This window comes from Acinonyx jubatus, chromosome C1 (genome assembly GCF_027475565.1).
Source record: "Acinonyx jubatus isolate Ajub_Pintada_27869175 chromosome C1, VMU_Ajub_asm_v1.0, whole genome shotgun sequence".
NCBI classification, from domain to species: domain Eukaryota; kingdom Metazoa; phylum Chordata; class Mammalia; order Carnivora; family Felidae; genus Acinonyx; species Acinonyx jubatus.
In genome coordinates, this window is record NC_069381.1 from 37,748,295 (window position 1) to 37,765,476 (window position 17,182).

At 36.7% G+C, this 17,182-nt stretch overlaps 1 protein-coding gene across 3 annotated transcripts in view; it reads right to left on the bottom strand.

Moving 5' to 3' along the window:
- Nucleotides 1-3,406: 3,406 nt before the first annotated feature.
- The window catches only part of SPATA6 (spermatogenesis associated 6), a 147,512-nt gene continuing 133,736 nt past the window's right edge, over nt 3,407-17,182 (bottom strand). For 2 of the 3 annotated variants that reach the window (XM_027059247.2, XM_027059248.2), the window contains exons 12-13: nt 15,401-15,492; nt 3,407-3,654 (exon numbers count right to left, since the gene is read on the bottom strand). In XM_027059247.2, coding sequence (XP_026915048.2) covers nt 3,474-3,654; nt 15,401-15,492 — 273 coding nt within the window. In that variant the 3' untranslated portion in view covers nt 3,407-3,473. Of the gene's footprint in view, nt 3,655-15,400; nt 15,493-17,182 lie in introns of those variants that run through there. The other variant, XR_008294805.1, reaches the window with a different exon arrangement.

The window sequence follows — 17,182 nt, forward strand, 5'->3', positions numbered from 1 at the left end:
TCTGCTCCAGATTTTTATTTATTTTATTAAAAAAAAATTTTTTTTAACGTTTATTTATTTTTGAGACAGAGAGAGACAGAGCATGAACGGGGGAGGGGCAGAGAGAGGGAGACACAGAATCTGAAACAGGCTCCAGGCTCTGAGCTGTCAGCAGAGAGCCTGATATGGGGCTCGAACTCAGGGACTGCGAGATAGTGACCTGAGTCGAAGTCGGCCGCTTCACCTGGGTGGCGACTGAGCCACCCAGGCGCCCCTGCTCCAGATTTTTAATCAGGGGCTTAATCTTTGAAGTCACAACACAACTCTGCTGCCTAGAACTTTCTTATCCTCCATTTTAATCAATTATACAATCGTACAAATGTTGGAACATTTAAAAGATCTTTCTCAATTAACCCCTTCCTCACCTTATAGATAAGAAAACTGAGCTCCAAGAAGGACAAATGACTTAAACAAGGTTATGTAACTGGTAGTGGTGCCAGGGAGACCTCGCTCTCAGTCCAATCACACGTCTTTTTTTCTTAGTTGAATTGACATCTTCCTTCCTGAAACTCCCAGTTTTTTTTTTATTTAAAGAACAAAAATACATTAAAAAGAAGATCCATGTATCTTTCACATTAAGTCCTATAACTATTACTAGATTGTAAGAAATGTTTTTAAAAGGCTAAAAAAAATAAACAACTGCATCTTTCTGTTTCTTAGTGAAAAAGATAATTATTAGTATTTAAAGGTTTTACTCCTCAAAAATAATACTACATGAGAATTCATAGTAATAGAGATAGCAACAAAGACCATTCCTTCCCCCAGGAAATGGAAATAGACACTTAGTCAAAATACTACATATCTGGAAACTTGCATCTGATCCTTCAGAGAGAGGTCAAATGTAATCTACAAGAAAATGTCTTTCAGAATATCATATTCTGAAGTTCCCTCTTGGGACCCATTTTTTGTGGCCTTTGTCACAGCCAATGGCAGATATAGGTACAATAAGGTAAATTTTTATGTACTTATTCACTCGGGAGATTTTCTATGACAGTGAAATTTCCTTTGAAGTTCATATTTGTTCTTTTCACTAAGCAGGACCTTTAAAAAATTTTTTTTAAACATTAAAAATTATTAATGTTTATTTATTTTTGAGAGAGAACAAGCGAGCAGGGGAGGGGCAGAGAGAGGAGGAAACACAGAATCTGAAGCAGGCTCCAGGCTCCAAGCTGTCAACATAGGGCCTGACGTGGGCTCAAACCCACGAACTGTGAGATCATGACCTGAGCCAAGTTGGACTCTTAACCGACTGAGCCACCAAGGCACCCCCAAGCAGGGCCTTTTAAATGGAAGAATTTTTCATTTGTTTCCACACATAAAACAAAACCAAAACCAAAACATACTAAGTTCCACTGATGATATATATATATATGATATATATATCATCAGTGGAACTTATGATATATATATATCATAATATATATATATAATATATATATCATATATATATCACATATATATATGATAAATATATTATTTTTTTGCATTTTTAATGCATTATTCAGTGTTGACCTTCAAAAGCTCATTGTACAAAACATCATCATACAACTTACAGCCAGAGGGTTTAACTCAGTGATTGTGTAGTGTACCATTTCCCCAACTGGCGTCCACATGTAGGCTGAGGATGGCACTTTTGAAAGGGAGTGTGGGGAGCTAAGGATGCAGAATTGGAGGAGAAAGATGGCCATAATGACAGATACTGCTACACACTCAATTTAATTTAGGAAATTCTGGGCCCGCATAAACAGGCTTATGCCAGGATTTCTCAGAGCTTCTAACATGCTAGTGTTTACTATGACTATATCGACCATACAAACTAGTTTGCTCGGACAGCTCCAGTTTGGAACTGCTGTTGATTGATGTTTCAGCATCAATAGCACTGTCCTTCATTTCTGCCATCCTACCTATGGTTCTCTCAGTCGGGGAGTGTGAATACAGTGCAAAGATTTTCTTCAACTTATACGACCAAGGAAATACCTGTATCTACATTCCTATATCCATCTCTTAGAACAAGTGCACAGAACACACAGTTCAGGAAAAGCTGATCCACTCCATTCTCATTTGATAGGCTGAGGAAACTAGGGACAGAGAATTGAAGAGACTCAGCTACAGAACGGCAGGATGGAGCTAAAGCCTAGACTGCCTGGCCCCTTTCTCTGATACACTTTCCTACATCACAGGTTGCTATACCAGAACACTCTTAACATGAAGTTTAAATATCCCATTACTAGATAGCAAGTATTATATATTTTCTCCTAATACAAAAGCAAGTCACCCAATTTCACACATTAATTTTTTTTTTAATAGTAACTATAGAATGAACCAAAGGTGCAGCCAATGAGAAAACAGTACCTCGTAGTCAACTCTCCAAGCCTGTAAGCCAAGTTCACTTATTTCCTATTCTCTGCTTTCCCTCCACTGACTCTGGCAAATATGAGGTGACCGATTTCTTCATATCTTCAAAGATTCACTGGTCTCATAGGTGTGTCTATGGGGGATAATTTTATCAACTACCAGACTTGCCGGTACAAAGTACTCTGTATAATGTTTTAATCCTATTTATGGTCCCAAGTGTGCTCTAACTAAGGATACTACTTTCTTGGGCCATTTGGTACCTATGACAACTCTAAAGAGTTTAAAATTACAACAAAATCCCTTTATTTTTTCCTAGTCTCTACTTGCTTACCAACAAAAGCTATCTTCTGATTCTGGTTGCACCACAAGATATGGCCTTAAGTGAAAATCATGCAAAGAATTCTATCTTTAAAAATCAGTTATTCACACTTTGGGTCACATATGGCCACTGCTATTTCTAGCTAACTGTTATATATTGTAGGTAACTTAGGTACTTGTTTTAGAGAAGAGGAAGTGAATGATTGTATAAACTTTAAAAAAAAAGTTATTTCTTATTAGCGAAGAAGTATAAATTTTCTGCAGGGAGAAGTAAATAAAAAATACTAGTTAAAATGAGGTTTAAACTCAGGAAATTCATTTCACTTCTATACAGTATATCATTTTGGTCATTATCAAGAAAAGGGAGTTAATATTAATCTTAGACAAGATAACTAATCAAACAGATGAAAATAAAATCATAAGGTGATTAAGGCAGGAGAGCATTTCCAGAGAGAATTTATTCTTGGATGTGTGGGTGGAGACAGGAGGTTACGGGGCAAAACAGCCTTTTCTCATAACCAGATTGGAAGTTGTGATGCAGTGTGGAGCTTTGACTTTTGGGACAGAGCACTCTCTTCTATGATGAAGAAAAGGATTGCCTACAATCATTTACCACCTGAAGTAATGAACTTACTCACATCTAACTACTGTACTCAGAACCACCTTTAAAAAAAAAAAAAAAAGAATACAGATATTGATCACATCAAACGTTTTCATTGAGAAGTTGACACAGACACCCATATAGTTTATCATGGATGGTCTCAGAAGCTTTCCTGGGTGTGAGAAACAGAACTACAGGCCTTTTTGTATAAGTTCCTGTATATCTTGTCCATGCTGTTCTCAAAGAGGGGTCGGTGGGATTTTCCTTTATAAGACGCTGCCCTGTTGGACCAGTATTCACCGTCATCCAAATGGAGAGTGTCATGTGGCCGCTGAAATGAGCTATAAAAAGGATATAAAGTATTAAAACTGGTGAAACGCAATGAGAGGTAGTATTATATAAATCAAATATTTACTGAGTACTTTACAGGTGTGTGATACTCTGGGCTATGAGAAATAAAAGACAATAAGGTCTGTGGCTTCAAAGAGTGACCTATTTGTATGAAACTATTACAATACAATAAAATGAAAATTGTGCATAAGAGACAGAGTTGCAAAGAATTCAGAGGAGAGAGATAGGTGTGGTGTGGTAAAAGTAGAGTGCAGATGCTGTGGTGTGGCCAGTCATGAGAGCACCTGGCCTCTAAAGTCAGGCACACCTAAAACTGAGGAACAGCTCAATCCTTTATAAGCTGGGGGACCTTGGGCAATTTATTTAATCATCCAGAGTCTAGGCTTCCTTCATTTTTGCAGTATTCGTTTAAAAATCAAAGATAACATGTGCAAAGTGCACAGTGCAGCACTTACTTTGCACATGGAAGTTATTAAGTATGAGGCACTAAACTACTAGGTACTTTATAGATATTTATCTAACAATCTTAGGAAATGCTGAAGTTGGTAACTGTGGAAACTAAGATTCAGTGAAGTCAAGTTACTTGCCTATGACCACTCAGCTAGTAACTGGCAGAACAGAAAGGAATATCATGTCTGTGGCCCTACGGCCCCTTCCACTATGGCATACTGCTACTGTCTTCAAGAAGGAGTAGAAAATTACCCTAAATATGAACCATTTTTGGAAAATGGAAAACAAGGTGGAAGAGTCTGTATTTGAAGTGATAAGGATCCAATCTTGAGGGTCTTGAAGAAAAAAGAATAGATAGGAAGCTATGAAATAGACCAGGACTAGGCTAGTTTTAATAAGAATAGAGAAGAAAAAGCCACTGTTTTGGAAGGTTTGATAGTGCTTTTTAAAACATACCAAAGTTACAATTTTACTATCATAAACATTAAATTCTGGGCTTAACATATTATTTGTTAGGAATAAAATGCTGACTTTTTCAAGGACTGAGTTTATTTTTTAATAAACAATTTACCTACTTCAATAAATTAATTAATTGTTATAGATAAGACTCTCAGGCATGTTAGAGATTGTGACATTTGTGTCATATAAAACTGTATGTTCTGGGGTGCCTGAACTGGGGCTCAGTCAGTTAAGCGTCTGACTTCGGCTCAGGTCATGATTTCATGTTTCATGAGTTCAAGCCCCATGTCAGGCTCTGTGTTGACAGCTCAGAGCCTGGAGCCTGCTTCAGATTTCGTGTCTACCTCTCTCTCTGCCCCTCCCCCACTCATGCTCACTCTCTTTCTCTCTCAAAAATAAATAAAACATTTTAAAAAATAAAAAAAAATTTTAAAACCTCTATGTTCTGGTTATTAAATGCCACAGATATATTTTCTTCATAGATTTGGAATCTCACTTCAAACAATTTCTTCCTTGACTTAACAGTCCAATGATGTTACTTCTATTGTCAACTGTGAAACAGGAACTCTTAGGGCTATATATCTGCAAGAAGAATTGGCTATTCTACCTGAATAGCACCAGGTTCTAACACCTGAACACAAAGTGACCACGAAAAAAGGCATGGAGTAACCGGGTTATCATTTTTGGAACTTGACATGGTGTCAGTGAGGATGTAAAGTCATGAGAACATTTACACACTTACTTTGGAAGAGTTTGGCATGACCCGATAAGGTTGAATATGCAACTTCAAGCCAGTAATACCACTCCTGGCTACCCCAGTGAAATTCTTGCACATGTGTACCATGAGACATGTGCAAACTTGTTCATAACAACACTCTTTGTAACAAAGCTAAGAACTGGAAGCAACCTTAAATACCCATCTACATTAGAACACATGTGCATACCATGGTATATGCATACAATGGTACAGTATGCAGCAGAGAAAATAGGGAAAATTAATGATCTATAGCTACATGCATCAGTTGGGATGAAACTGAAAAACCAACTGAGTGGGGGAAAAAAGCAAATTTCAAACAATTACAGTTGTACTTACATTTATATAAAGTTTAAAACAAGAAAAATTAAACAACTTATTGCCTAAGGATAGATTCATGTGCGGTATAACTACAAAGGAAAAAAAAAAGGATTAACAGAAAAGCTACACTAACAGTTATCTCCATGGAAAGAGAAGCAATTGGTTGGGAGCATAAGGTGGCCTTGTAGGTATGGATTGTGTTCTATAAAGCTGGATGGTGAGTAAATGGGTATTCATTTATTATCATTACTATTATTATTTATGATGCGCAAACCTTAAATATATTTCTCGGTTACAGTTACTATACAAGTTCTTAAAAATTCACTTCTGTGAACCATGACAATAGGTTTCTCTACTTCCTGATGGCTTTGCTAAAATGAAATTCCACCTCATATCTCCTAGTAACATTTACTAGGACTTGTGAAACTTTCTTTATACTTGGTGTAAAAAATTTCATGCTGGAAAATTTTGAAAGTGATATAGTCTCTGGGATAACAAAGGCATTTTAAAACATGATTATGATTACTTCTATCTTGTCCATTCATTTAATGAGGGGTAATTAAGACAATTTTTAATAATGTCAGTATAATATTTAAAATTTTTCAGAAGGCTTTAGCCAAGTCTTAGTGCTATTGCTTTGATACAGAGACAACATTTCTTTCATTAGCTCTGCTCAAGAAATAGTCTACCCACTGAATACAATTTCTGATTTCATACATTTTTCACCAAGCCTAATTCCTGTTGTCACTTACAACTTACTTTTTTTTTTTTTTTGACAGTTTGAGTCAAGTGATAAAGAAATCACACACACAAATATGTTACTGGAAACATTTCTGCATCTCTTGTGCCTCTGCAACTGTACCTCCCAGCCTAGGCCCCCACATTTGCCTGTGTTCCCTCAGACTATGTTAGGGGTCCCACCAGGTTTTGTTCTGTTTGCTCGGTTTTTCTTTGTTGTTGTTTATTTGTTGTTTTGTTTTGCAACAAGTCATGAGCTAATTAAAATTTCACAAAATGCAGGTCTGTCCCTTATCTCCTTGTCCACAAACATCAACTTTACTACATGCTGAAGGCTAGATAATAACGTTTTTTTCCAAGCTCTACATTGTGTTTAGCGGCCAGGCTAGCTCACTACAGAAAACCCACTCAACAGAAATTTGAATTTCCGACACACACCACTACCTGGCTCTCAGAGGGGTAAGCAGTGGTAGGACCTGCTAACTTTAAAAATCATTGTGTAGACTATTTCTGAGATTGTAGACCAAATTCCTACCCCGATCATAAATTACTATATTTAATGTTATCTGGCATAGATCTGCAATGGCGGTGGTTCCATTAGATAATACTTTTATTTTCGTGTCTCAAAGTTGCCTTAAAGTATCACCTCAGTGGCTTGCAATGAATAAATAAAATTCAGAAAGCTTTTTAGAGGCAAATGTGAACCCGATAAGGGTTTGTAAAGAAGAGCTAAAGCAGCCAAAATACACATTCTAATGCTTTTTGATCTTGTAAAATTTGGCAGGGAGTTTATTTCTATTTAAAACTGCAAAATTTTCAATTTAGTAAACAATATTGTGATTGTATGGAGAGAATGTGGGAATTAGTTCAGTTTGGGAGTCTGAACTGCAAAACATACATATGAACACATAATAGGGCCTAATACGGTCCACAGGTGCAAAGAGTATCAGCATCCTAAAGATGATATTTACTTCCAGACATGAAAGCATTAGCTCTCTAATGAACTATCAACATACTGAGTCAATTCTGATTTTCCATTACTGGGTACATTAATAAGTTTAAAATGTGTAAGTGACACTAAAAAGTTTTATTATAGTAGCAGGCTTTTAAAAACTATACTTCTCTATTTTACCATGAGTATCTTCAGCATTCATTCATTCAAAGCATTTAGTGAGTTCCGACTAAACTCTAAAAAGTACTGCATTAATGCTATAGTAAAATGGTTACTTTCAAAGTAGTGATGATATTTTATTAGTGGAGTGCATTTTGTTTTTATTAACTTACTCTTGCTACTTAAGTAGAAGCCCTGTATTTAATTATGACAATACTATTAAGAAAAAAAAGACAAAAAACAACAGACCAGGATAATCCAAGAACTGAGCACTTTCAAATCCTAAGTGTTGACAGAGCCTAGTTTATATGCCAAGAACACATGAACTAGGAGACAAAGGACATTACTAATTTTTTGCTTAGAGAAGGGTAAACTCACTTGAAACCCTGATGTTTTCTACGTCAGTATCAAATGAAGACCAAGCATATACTATTCTACACATAGTCTTCATAAAAAGTATCTATAAGGTGATATTCACTGAAAAGAAGGTCAAAGGTAAGATGGACATGCTACCCCCAAAATATTAATTCTAAGAAATAAATGGAAGGTCATGAGAATTATAAAATTTGCCATTTATACTCAGAGAACCAGTGCTGAAAGTGACTTTAGGGGCCCCTGGGTGGCTCAGTTGGTTAAGCGTCTGACTTCTCAGGTCATGATCTCACGGCCTGTGAGTTCGAGCCCCATGCCAGGCTCTGTGCTGACAGCTCAGAGCCTGGAGCCTGCTTCGGATTCTGTGTCTCCCTCTTTCTTTGCCCCTCCCCTGCTCATGCTCTGTCTCCCTCTGTCTCTCAAAAATAAATAGACGTTAAAAAAATTAAATAAAGAAGTATACTCAAAGAAATTTATTGAAGACTAATTACTTACAGGTCACTTATTTCTCTCCATGACTAAGAATGTGTAGAAATGAGCCACTGACAACAAATAAAGTCTGACAGCTTTCACTACTATTAATTCCTCTGTTGATTCCTTATCTAGAGATGTTATTAAATATCACAATCAAAAAATGACTTTACTTAAATAATAGTTTTAGCAATGTAACTGATCACTTTAATTAAGAACCTTATCTTAATATTTGAACTATTTTTCTAAGTTCAGCTCCTACTACACATCAGAAACCTTGATGGGCAGTCAAAACCAAAGATAAGTAACATGTCTGTGCCCTCAAGAAGCTCACATTTAATAAAAGAAGGCAAGATAAACACATAATGAAATAGTTATCACGAGAAAAATATTGCTAATTGAAATGAAATATATGAGAAGTAGTGGCAGCATAAGGAGAAAATGCCTAACAGTCTGCTGAGGTCATGAAAGATACCTCAGAAGAGAGAAAGACTTGACCTTAGTCCTAGAGAATAAGTAGGCATTTACTAGATAAAGAAGACAGAGGTTACTCCAGGCATCATATTATATAACAGAATCAAGGCATAAAACAGCCTGGAATATCATGAAATGCCAGGCATATCTGGAGAGGTAAGAATAAAGTAAGATTTAACTGTTAGAAGTAAAACAGAATTTTGTCCTGGAGGGAATAATGAGCCTATAATGGAGGGATACAGAAGGGATTTCTACTATGAGTGGGAGATTGAATCAAGATTACTCTAAAGTCTTAGCCTCAAGTATTATTTTTTCCCAACTATTATTTTTAATAATATGTGTATAGGATACAAGTGGTCTTTATTTAAACACAAAATATAGTATTTTAAACTGATATTTTAAGTCATCCCTCTGGTTTTATGAACACAGGTTAAATTCAGTATCATTATCATGTCCATAGAGAATGTCTCACTTGTTTTTATTATTCTTTTCTGAATTCCTCCCCATACTTTGAGTAAAAAGAACTAGACATAAAGTTGATCTAATGTAGACAGAGTACAGCTGTAATACTTTAGGATATTTGCATGTTTTGCCCTGGTTAAATAAAATAATGAACATATTTTTTACTCCTAAATTATCATTAAAGCTTAAACATCTGCAATTCAAGCATAATATGAAATACTACTTATTATGGCTCTCAGACCTAACTTGGGATTGCTGTTAGTGATCTATTCCATGTCATCATTCGGTCAGCAGTCCACCTATCTAACCTTATCTAGTTAAGACCATAATTACCTACTTGTTTATGAGAATGTCATAAAATCACAATTCTTACTGAAAGTCATATTTAATGTGTTACTTTCTTATGACTTATTTAAAAAATTAAATGAGTCTGCCAAGAATTGCTAGTCACAAAACCATTCTAGCTGTTTAGTAGTATTCTTTAAGGGGGTAACAAGTTGAACTCTGGGCATGCCGTGGCATCAATATTAAGTCCAATTACCAAGGTCATATTTTTGTTTTAAAAAATGAATACAGGGGCGCCTGGGTGGCTCAGCCTGTTAAGCGTCTGACTTCGGCTCAGGTCATGATCTCGCGGTTCGTGGGTTTGAGCCCCACGTCGGGCTGTGTGCTGACAGCTGGGAGCCTGGAGCCTGCTTCAGATTCTGTGTCTCCTTCGCTCTCTGCCCTCCCGACCCGTGCTCTGTCTCTCTGTCTCTCAAAAATAAACATTAAAAAAATAAACATTAAAAAAAAGTTTTTTAGATGAATACAACACTGCCCTGTCCTAATCATCAGAAACTTTTCTAGACCCCTAAGCTACAAATTTTACCCTTTGAAAAATCACATAAATATGCGGCACCCCTAATATTTCTGAATATAACAGAACTTCTAGACAAAAAGAAATTTTAAAGAAAAAGAAAAATTAAATTTCAAGTATTTAATGAAAAAGGATTTTATGATACTTGACTTAATAATACAAGATCCAATGAATTCAAATTAGATCAAGCAACATTTTCTCACTTGAAAATGAAAGCTTGTTGTTAGTTATTTAAGAGATTTTAAGTCTGTATATTATTTAGATATTTTTCTTCCACTTGTTAACACTAAAGATAACTTTTTGGTTATTTATTACATCTTAGTAGATGCATCAGATTAATCAGAAAGTGACCAATAGGGTAGAGATGAAAACTACCATCAAGCCTGTATTATTTAAAAACATAGTCAGGGGCGCCTGGGTGGCGCAGTCGGTTAAGCGTCGACTTCAGCCAGGTCACGATCTCGCGGTCCGTGAGTTCGAGCCCCGCGTCAGGCTCTGGGCTGATGGCTCAGAGCCTGGAGCCTGCTTCCGATTCTGTGTCTCCCTCTCTCTCTGCGCCTCCCCCATTCATGCTCTGTCTCTCTCTGTCCCAAAAATAAATAAACGTTGAAAAAAAATTAAAAACAAAAACAAAAACAAAAAAACAAACATATAGTCAACTGATGGTTACCAGAGGGGAGGTGCTGGAGGGGATGGGTTAAATAGATGATGGGTTAAGCAGTGCACTTGTGATGAACACTGGGTGTTATGTGGAAGTGTTCAATCACTATATTGTACACCTGAAACTAATATTACACAGTATGTTAACTAACTGGAATCTAAATAAAAACTTAAAATATATACACATAGTCAAAATTTACTCAGTTCTGTCACAAATAATTTCACAATTAAAGCATTATATTGAGCATATTTCTGCTGTTAGTATCCTGAAAAATATGCAGAAGTAAATAGAAAACAGCTTATATCAATAGCTAGTTCCATAAAAGAAAAATATGGTTAAAAATGTCAGGCAATAGTCATAAAAGGCCAATTCATATTCTAACCATGAACTTAAAATTATTTTTATGCTTACTTCTCTCTTTTTGTGACCAACCCCCACCTATATGAAACATCATTTATGCCTGGTCTTTAATTAGGATTAATGTTCAAATAAAATAGTGATGACAGAAGTACACAACAAATATGGAGATTTTTCAACATCCTGAAAACTGAAGAAATTTTAAATATACATAGCAGGTACTAAAAAACATCCCAGGACCTTGGGAACTGGCAAGGCTACCATTGCAAATGTCTAAAATTTTCTAAAAGACAGGTAATATGCAAAAGAGAAGGAAGCTGGCACGGTAGTAGATTGTTTCCAAAATCTAGCTCCAAATTCCAAAGAACTTAAAGTAAAAGGTCACCTAACAACTCCCTGATAAGAGATTTCTTCAATATGAATTTCATACTCAAAGATAATGGAAGACATAGGACAACGAGCATGTATAGGCTGATGTGTACAAGGTAACAGCACTCCAATTTCCCATTATGCTTTTCCTGCAGAAAACACTGAATCTCTGCTATACTCCATGGATGATAATCACAATATATATCGGATCACAACACAAAGTAACGAGTCCTGGGCATAATTTTTAAGTAAAACATGAAAGAAATTATTTTTATCTATCAATATTCTCTATTTCATGAATCCCTATCATTATATATCCCTTTAATTGTTTTTTAACATGATTTTATTTATTATTATTATTTTATTTTTATTGTAAGTAGGTTCCACACCCAGCATGGGGCTTGAACTCATGACCCTGAGATCAAGGGAGGCATGTTCTACAGACTGAGACAGCCAGGTGCCCCTCCCTTTAATTATTTAGACATGATTTCCTTTAGTTCTTTGAACATAGCTGCTAAATCCAGTATCTGGGCCTCTTCAAAGTCAGTTTATAGTAACTTGTCCTTCAACTGTATGGGTTAGATTTTTCTATTTCTTACATGTCTCATAATTTTTTGATGAAAACAAGATTTTAGATAAAAATTGCAACAACTCTGGATTTTGACCTTACCAGGTTTTGTTTTGGATTATTTGCTGCGTGTCCTGTCTGGATTACGGCTTGAAATCTGTTTCCCTTGCCCTGTGTAGTTTCTGGTGTTCCTTGTTACTTTTCTTTTTTTAAAAAAATTATTGTTTCAACTTTTAAGCCTGGCCTCATAGGAACTGCCCTTGGGTCAGCATAGCTTGGTGACCAGCAAATGATTGGTCAGAAAGGCTTCCATCCTGGGGCGCCTGGGTGGCTCAGTCAGTTGAGCCTCTGATTTTGGCTCAGGTCGTGATCTCCCTGTTCCCAGGTTCGAGCCCTGTGTCAGGCTCTGTGCTGACAGCTCAGAGCCTGGAGCCTGTTTCAGATTTTGTGTTTCCCTCTTTGTCTCTGCCCCTCTGCCACTAGTGCTCTGTCTCTCTCTCTCTCTCTCCCTCTCAAAAATAAACATGAAAGAAAGAAAGAAAGAAAGAAAGAAAGAAAGAAAGAAAGAAAGAAAGAAAGAAAAGAAAGAAAGAAAGAAAGAAAAGAAAGAAAGGCTTCTATCTTTTTGCCAATGGATCTATGTGTGGCTTGGAACATACATTCAAAATTTATCCAGTTTACAAGCTTGCCCTAGGTATTACTTTCTGTCTTCAAAAGGGCTCATATTTAGCTGTGGACTAGTGGCTCCCTAAGGCCCCTCCAGTTTCTCCTGAACATATTTGCAGCCTTATACATGCACATAATGTTCCAGACTACCAGGGATAATTACAACTTTATCAAGACCAATCTGGCTACCTGGTCCCTGGATCTTTGATGTCTGTCCCCACAAGTAGTCAGACCTCAAGTCTTCTCTTGTTGCTTGCCAGTGGGATAATTATTGTTTATTAACCTCCGTGCATATGGGATTTCCCATGCTCTGCTTCATACAGTTAGTCTTCTCTGGCAGCAGAGATGCTGGTCTTTCAGCATGACTGCCCCAAGGAGCTAGGGACTGGGAGTTCCAGGCAAAATGCCACTGAGTCCTACTGCCCTTATTGAGACTCAGTAGATTTTTTTGATAAATGCTTCTCAATTTGTTATATATGCCTTTGGTCAATTTCCAGAGTCCTAAAATTGTTGTTTTTGACAATTCTGTCTAGTTGTTGTCTAGTTGAATTGGGGAAAGGATTTGCTGAGCTCCTCACTTAGCCATTCCAAGGGTCCATGCAAACTTCCTCTCAACCTCTGTGTCAATGTGTGTCTGCAAAGGGGTGATATTAAGCCAAGACCCCCAAACTTCCTCTTGATATCTGCTGATGGAAGCCTTAAGGCAAGCAAATGGGTGATTACTTTGAGTGTGGGTTCTCTCATCTTTGAGATGGAAAGTAGAATGAGAGGGACACCTTAGCCTAATATATATAATATGATTGAGGGATAAAACCAAAATAATACCCTGATTGTTTCAGTAGCTTCTGGAGCTAATATCACATATGCTCTTATAAAAGACCTTTGTCCTATCCTATCAGTCTTACCCTATCAGTCTGATAACTCTGTCCTATCCTATCAGTCTAAATATATATATATATATGTGTGTGTGTGTGTGTGTATGTATGTATACACACACACACACACACACACACATATATATATATGAGAAGAAACAAGGAATATAAAGAAATCTCCAAAATGTGTAAACAGAACTTTTCTGATACTCTGCTTAACTCTTTCTTGAGAGGTACCAAAACAATCTCAGGTATTCAAAAGCTTAGCCATTAACATTGCTTGGTGAATTGGAAAAAGAACCAATACTGAGGTTTACAACAAACTTTAAATAGACCACTGTTTTTCAAAATGTGGTCCTTACACAAGCTGCATTAGAAGCATCTATGATATTTCTTAAAACGTAGATTTCTAGGTCTCACCTCTATAGGTAAGGAATCAGAATCTATGGGGTATAAAGAAGAAATCTATATTTTAAAGAGGCAACCCAGGTAAATATTATGCATACAAAAGCATGAAAATCAGGTACTTTTCTTTATCAACCCTATCCATTCTTACCCAAATTAGAATTAAATATATGGATTAAGAACCAAAATTGGGATGCTAAATACATATAGTAGTAATCTAGAGCATAGAACTTTAAGTAAATAATAATAACAAAAGATAAAAATTCTTCTTCCTCAAGGTGTGGACTTTCTTGGATCTTCTTTTTCCTGTTTGAATTGCTTCTCCAAACTCACCTATAATATACTACTTCCCTTGATGAGATGTCCAGGTTGCCTCTTGGTTGGGAAGCAGTAGCTTTGGGAAAGGAGTTCACATTTATATTCTGTGTAATGGGCAAAAGAAGTCCTCACATGTTCACAGAATGTTTAGCCTAACTTACCAGGGTAAAAATCAGAAACTTCAGTCAAAAACTCAAATTAGCAATAAAACATAAACCATTATCTGGAGCTTGTTTCTTATACTGGCTTTTCAGGAAACTCAGGAAGGTAGAAGCCATATAGTAATCAGTGGTATAGCACCAAAGGATTCAGAGAACCTTCAGTTACATAACACTCACAATTTACATTCAATTTCTAATAGCACATTCTATGGCAACTGACAGAGAGATTTAAAAAATCTTCATGAAATTTGCTACCATAATCTTGCAAAAATTTTACTATTACTAACACTTCTGAAATATTAGGCTAAAAGAACAACTTTTCTTAGGTTGTTAAAAAAAAAAAAAGCTTAGTCATTTCCCAAAATTATGGAAACTATTGTTTGAATGGAATGTGCTTGAAAATAAGTCCTGGATATGTGGGTTTGCAGGACAGACAAATATACTATAAATCTTAAGTAAAATGGAAAATATCACCCTTAATAAAATATATTTTTTTTCCTTGAAAAGTTGCAGTAATGCAATCATTAAAGTATTTTGTTGTTGTCGTTAAAGAGAGAGCATGCGTGCAAGCAAGGCAGGGGCAGAGGGAGAGAGAATCCGAAGCAGGTTCCATGCTCAGCACAGAGCCAGACATGGGGTTCAATCCCACGACCCCAGGATCATGACCTGAGCTGAAATCAAGAGCTGGAAGCTTAACTGACCTAACCACTCAGCCTCCCCAGTAATTTAAGTATTTTAATAAGTTTTATGTAGGTAAACATAAAAATAAATAATAATTATCAATTTATGTCTAAATTTCCCACAAATCCAGCAGATTAAAAAGCAGGTTATTTTTATAGAAACTGTGAGAAAGATCTCTACATGCTGCATTAGTCCAGCTCATACCTATACTCTGGGTCACTGTCATAGGCAGAGTCTCTGTATAAAAGACCTCTTTTCAGCTCCAGTTCATCTTCTTTCTCTGGGTCTCTCTCATCCTGAAAAATTTAAAGATTTCCATTAATTCATTTTGCAATTAAAATGATCTCTATGTTTCTTTGGGAAATGCTCTCCCTCTCCCCCATTATAAGAAATGAATTGAATGCTTGGATTTCTTAAAAAGAAACAAAAGGGGAGGTGAGAATTTGTTATTCTGTCCAATAAAACAAATATGATTTTATTCTATTTATGCTAATATGGCTTATCAAAGACTAGACACTGGTAGATATTTCTTGCATCCATAAATGAGCAGGAATGGGTACTGTGTCAAGATATGTAGTAAGATATGTAGTAATGTCTTACATATTGTCATGTGAACTCCTAAAAGATTGCACCTGCACTCTGAAGAATAAGTACCTGGGAAACTTATGTAGATGTAAGCATTCTAATACATACCTACTATTCATAAGCCAAAATACACTAACAAGCCACAAGAATAAAAATGAAAGTCAAGGCAGTTAGAATCAAAATACATAGCTACTGGGGCGCCTGAGTGGTTCAGTCGGTTAGGCGTCCAACTTCGGCTCAGGTCATGATCTCACAGTTTTTGAGTTCAAGCCCTGCATAGGCTCTCTGCTGTCAGTGCAGAGCCTGCTTTGGATCCTCTGTCCCCTTCTCTCCCCCCAACTCCCACCTGCTCCTGCTGTCTGTCTCTCTCAAAAAATAAATAAACATTAAAATAATAAATAAAAAAAAAAGACATCGGGTTTTGAATCCCAGCTGAGCACCCAGGAGGCACAGGAGAACTGTGGAGCAGGACAGGATCACCATTGGCACTACTCTGCACGGGCTGCCTGAATAGCATGGTTTGAGACTCCCAGTCCAGGGAGGAGAGATTGGGGTGTCACCAATACCAACACAGCAGGGCTTCAAGAACAGGACAGTGGCCCCCAGTGGAGGTGGGACCCACTTACACCAAACCCCACCCCTCCATGCCTGGTAACTGCTTATCTACTGGAGCAGGACTGACACTGATTGAACTAGACAGTCTCTCATCCAGACCAGCACAGTCGCCAATACCAGGTACCAATAGACAACTGTCCTATAGTTTTATATATTAGTCTGGGTTTTTTTTAATTTTTAAATTTTTCTCTTTTCTTTCCTACTCTTCTATTTTCCCTTCTTTTTCTTTCTACCCTCCTCTTTCTTTCTTTTTTTTCCCCTTTGGAATCGGACTCATAGTTTCTGGTCAAGTCTTACTTTACATATATTTTTTTTTCTTTCTTTCTTCTTTCTTTTTCTTTCTCCTTTCCTTCCTTTCTTTCTTTCTTTCTTTCTTTCTTTCTTTCTTTCCTTCTTTCTTTCCCTTTTCTGGTTGTTTGTTTCATCAGGCATTTTTACTCTATTCTTTTTATACCTTTTCTGTAACTCCTTCTTCATTTTCCTATCTCTCACTGGATTAAGCCTTCTAGTTTTTCTAATTCTCTGACTGGTCTTTTTTTTTCTTCACCCTCTTCATTTCTGTCTTTGTATGAGATAAGGTTCCTCCCATTTCCTTTTTTCCAAGGTTACTTCAATGAACAAATCAAAGCACAGCTGGTGGAAGGTCCAAACAATCCACCACTATGAGCAGTGGGACAGAGCAGCCAAATTTGCAACAACAAAGTCCATGCCAACACATTCCAAAAACACTTTCTGAAAACCAGGTGCTGGACGGTGTATGACCCCTTTTTAATACAGCAGGACTCG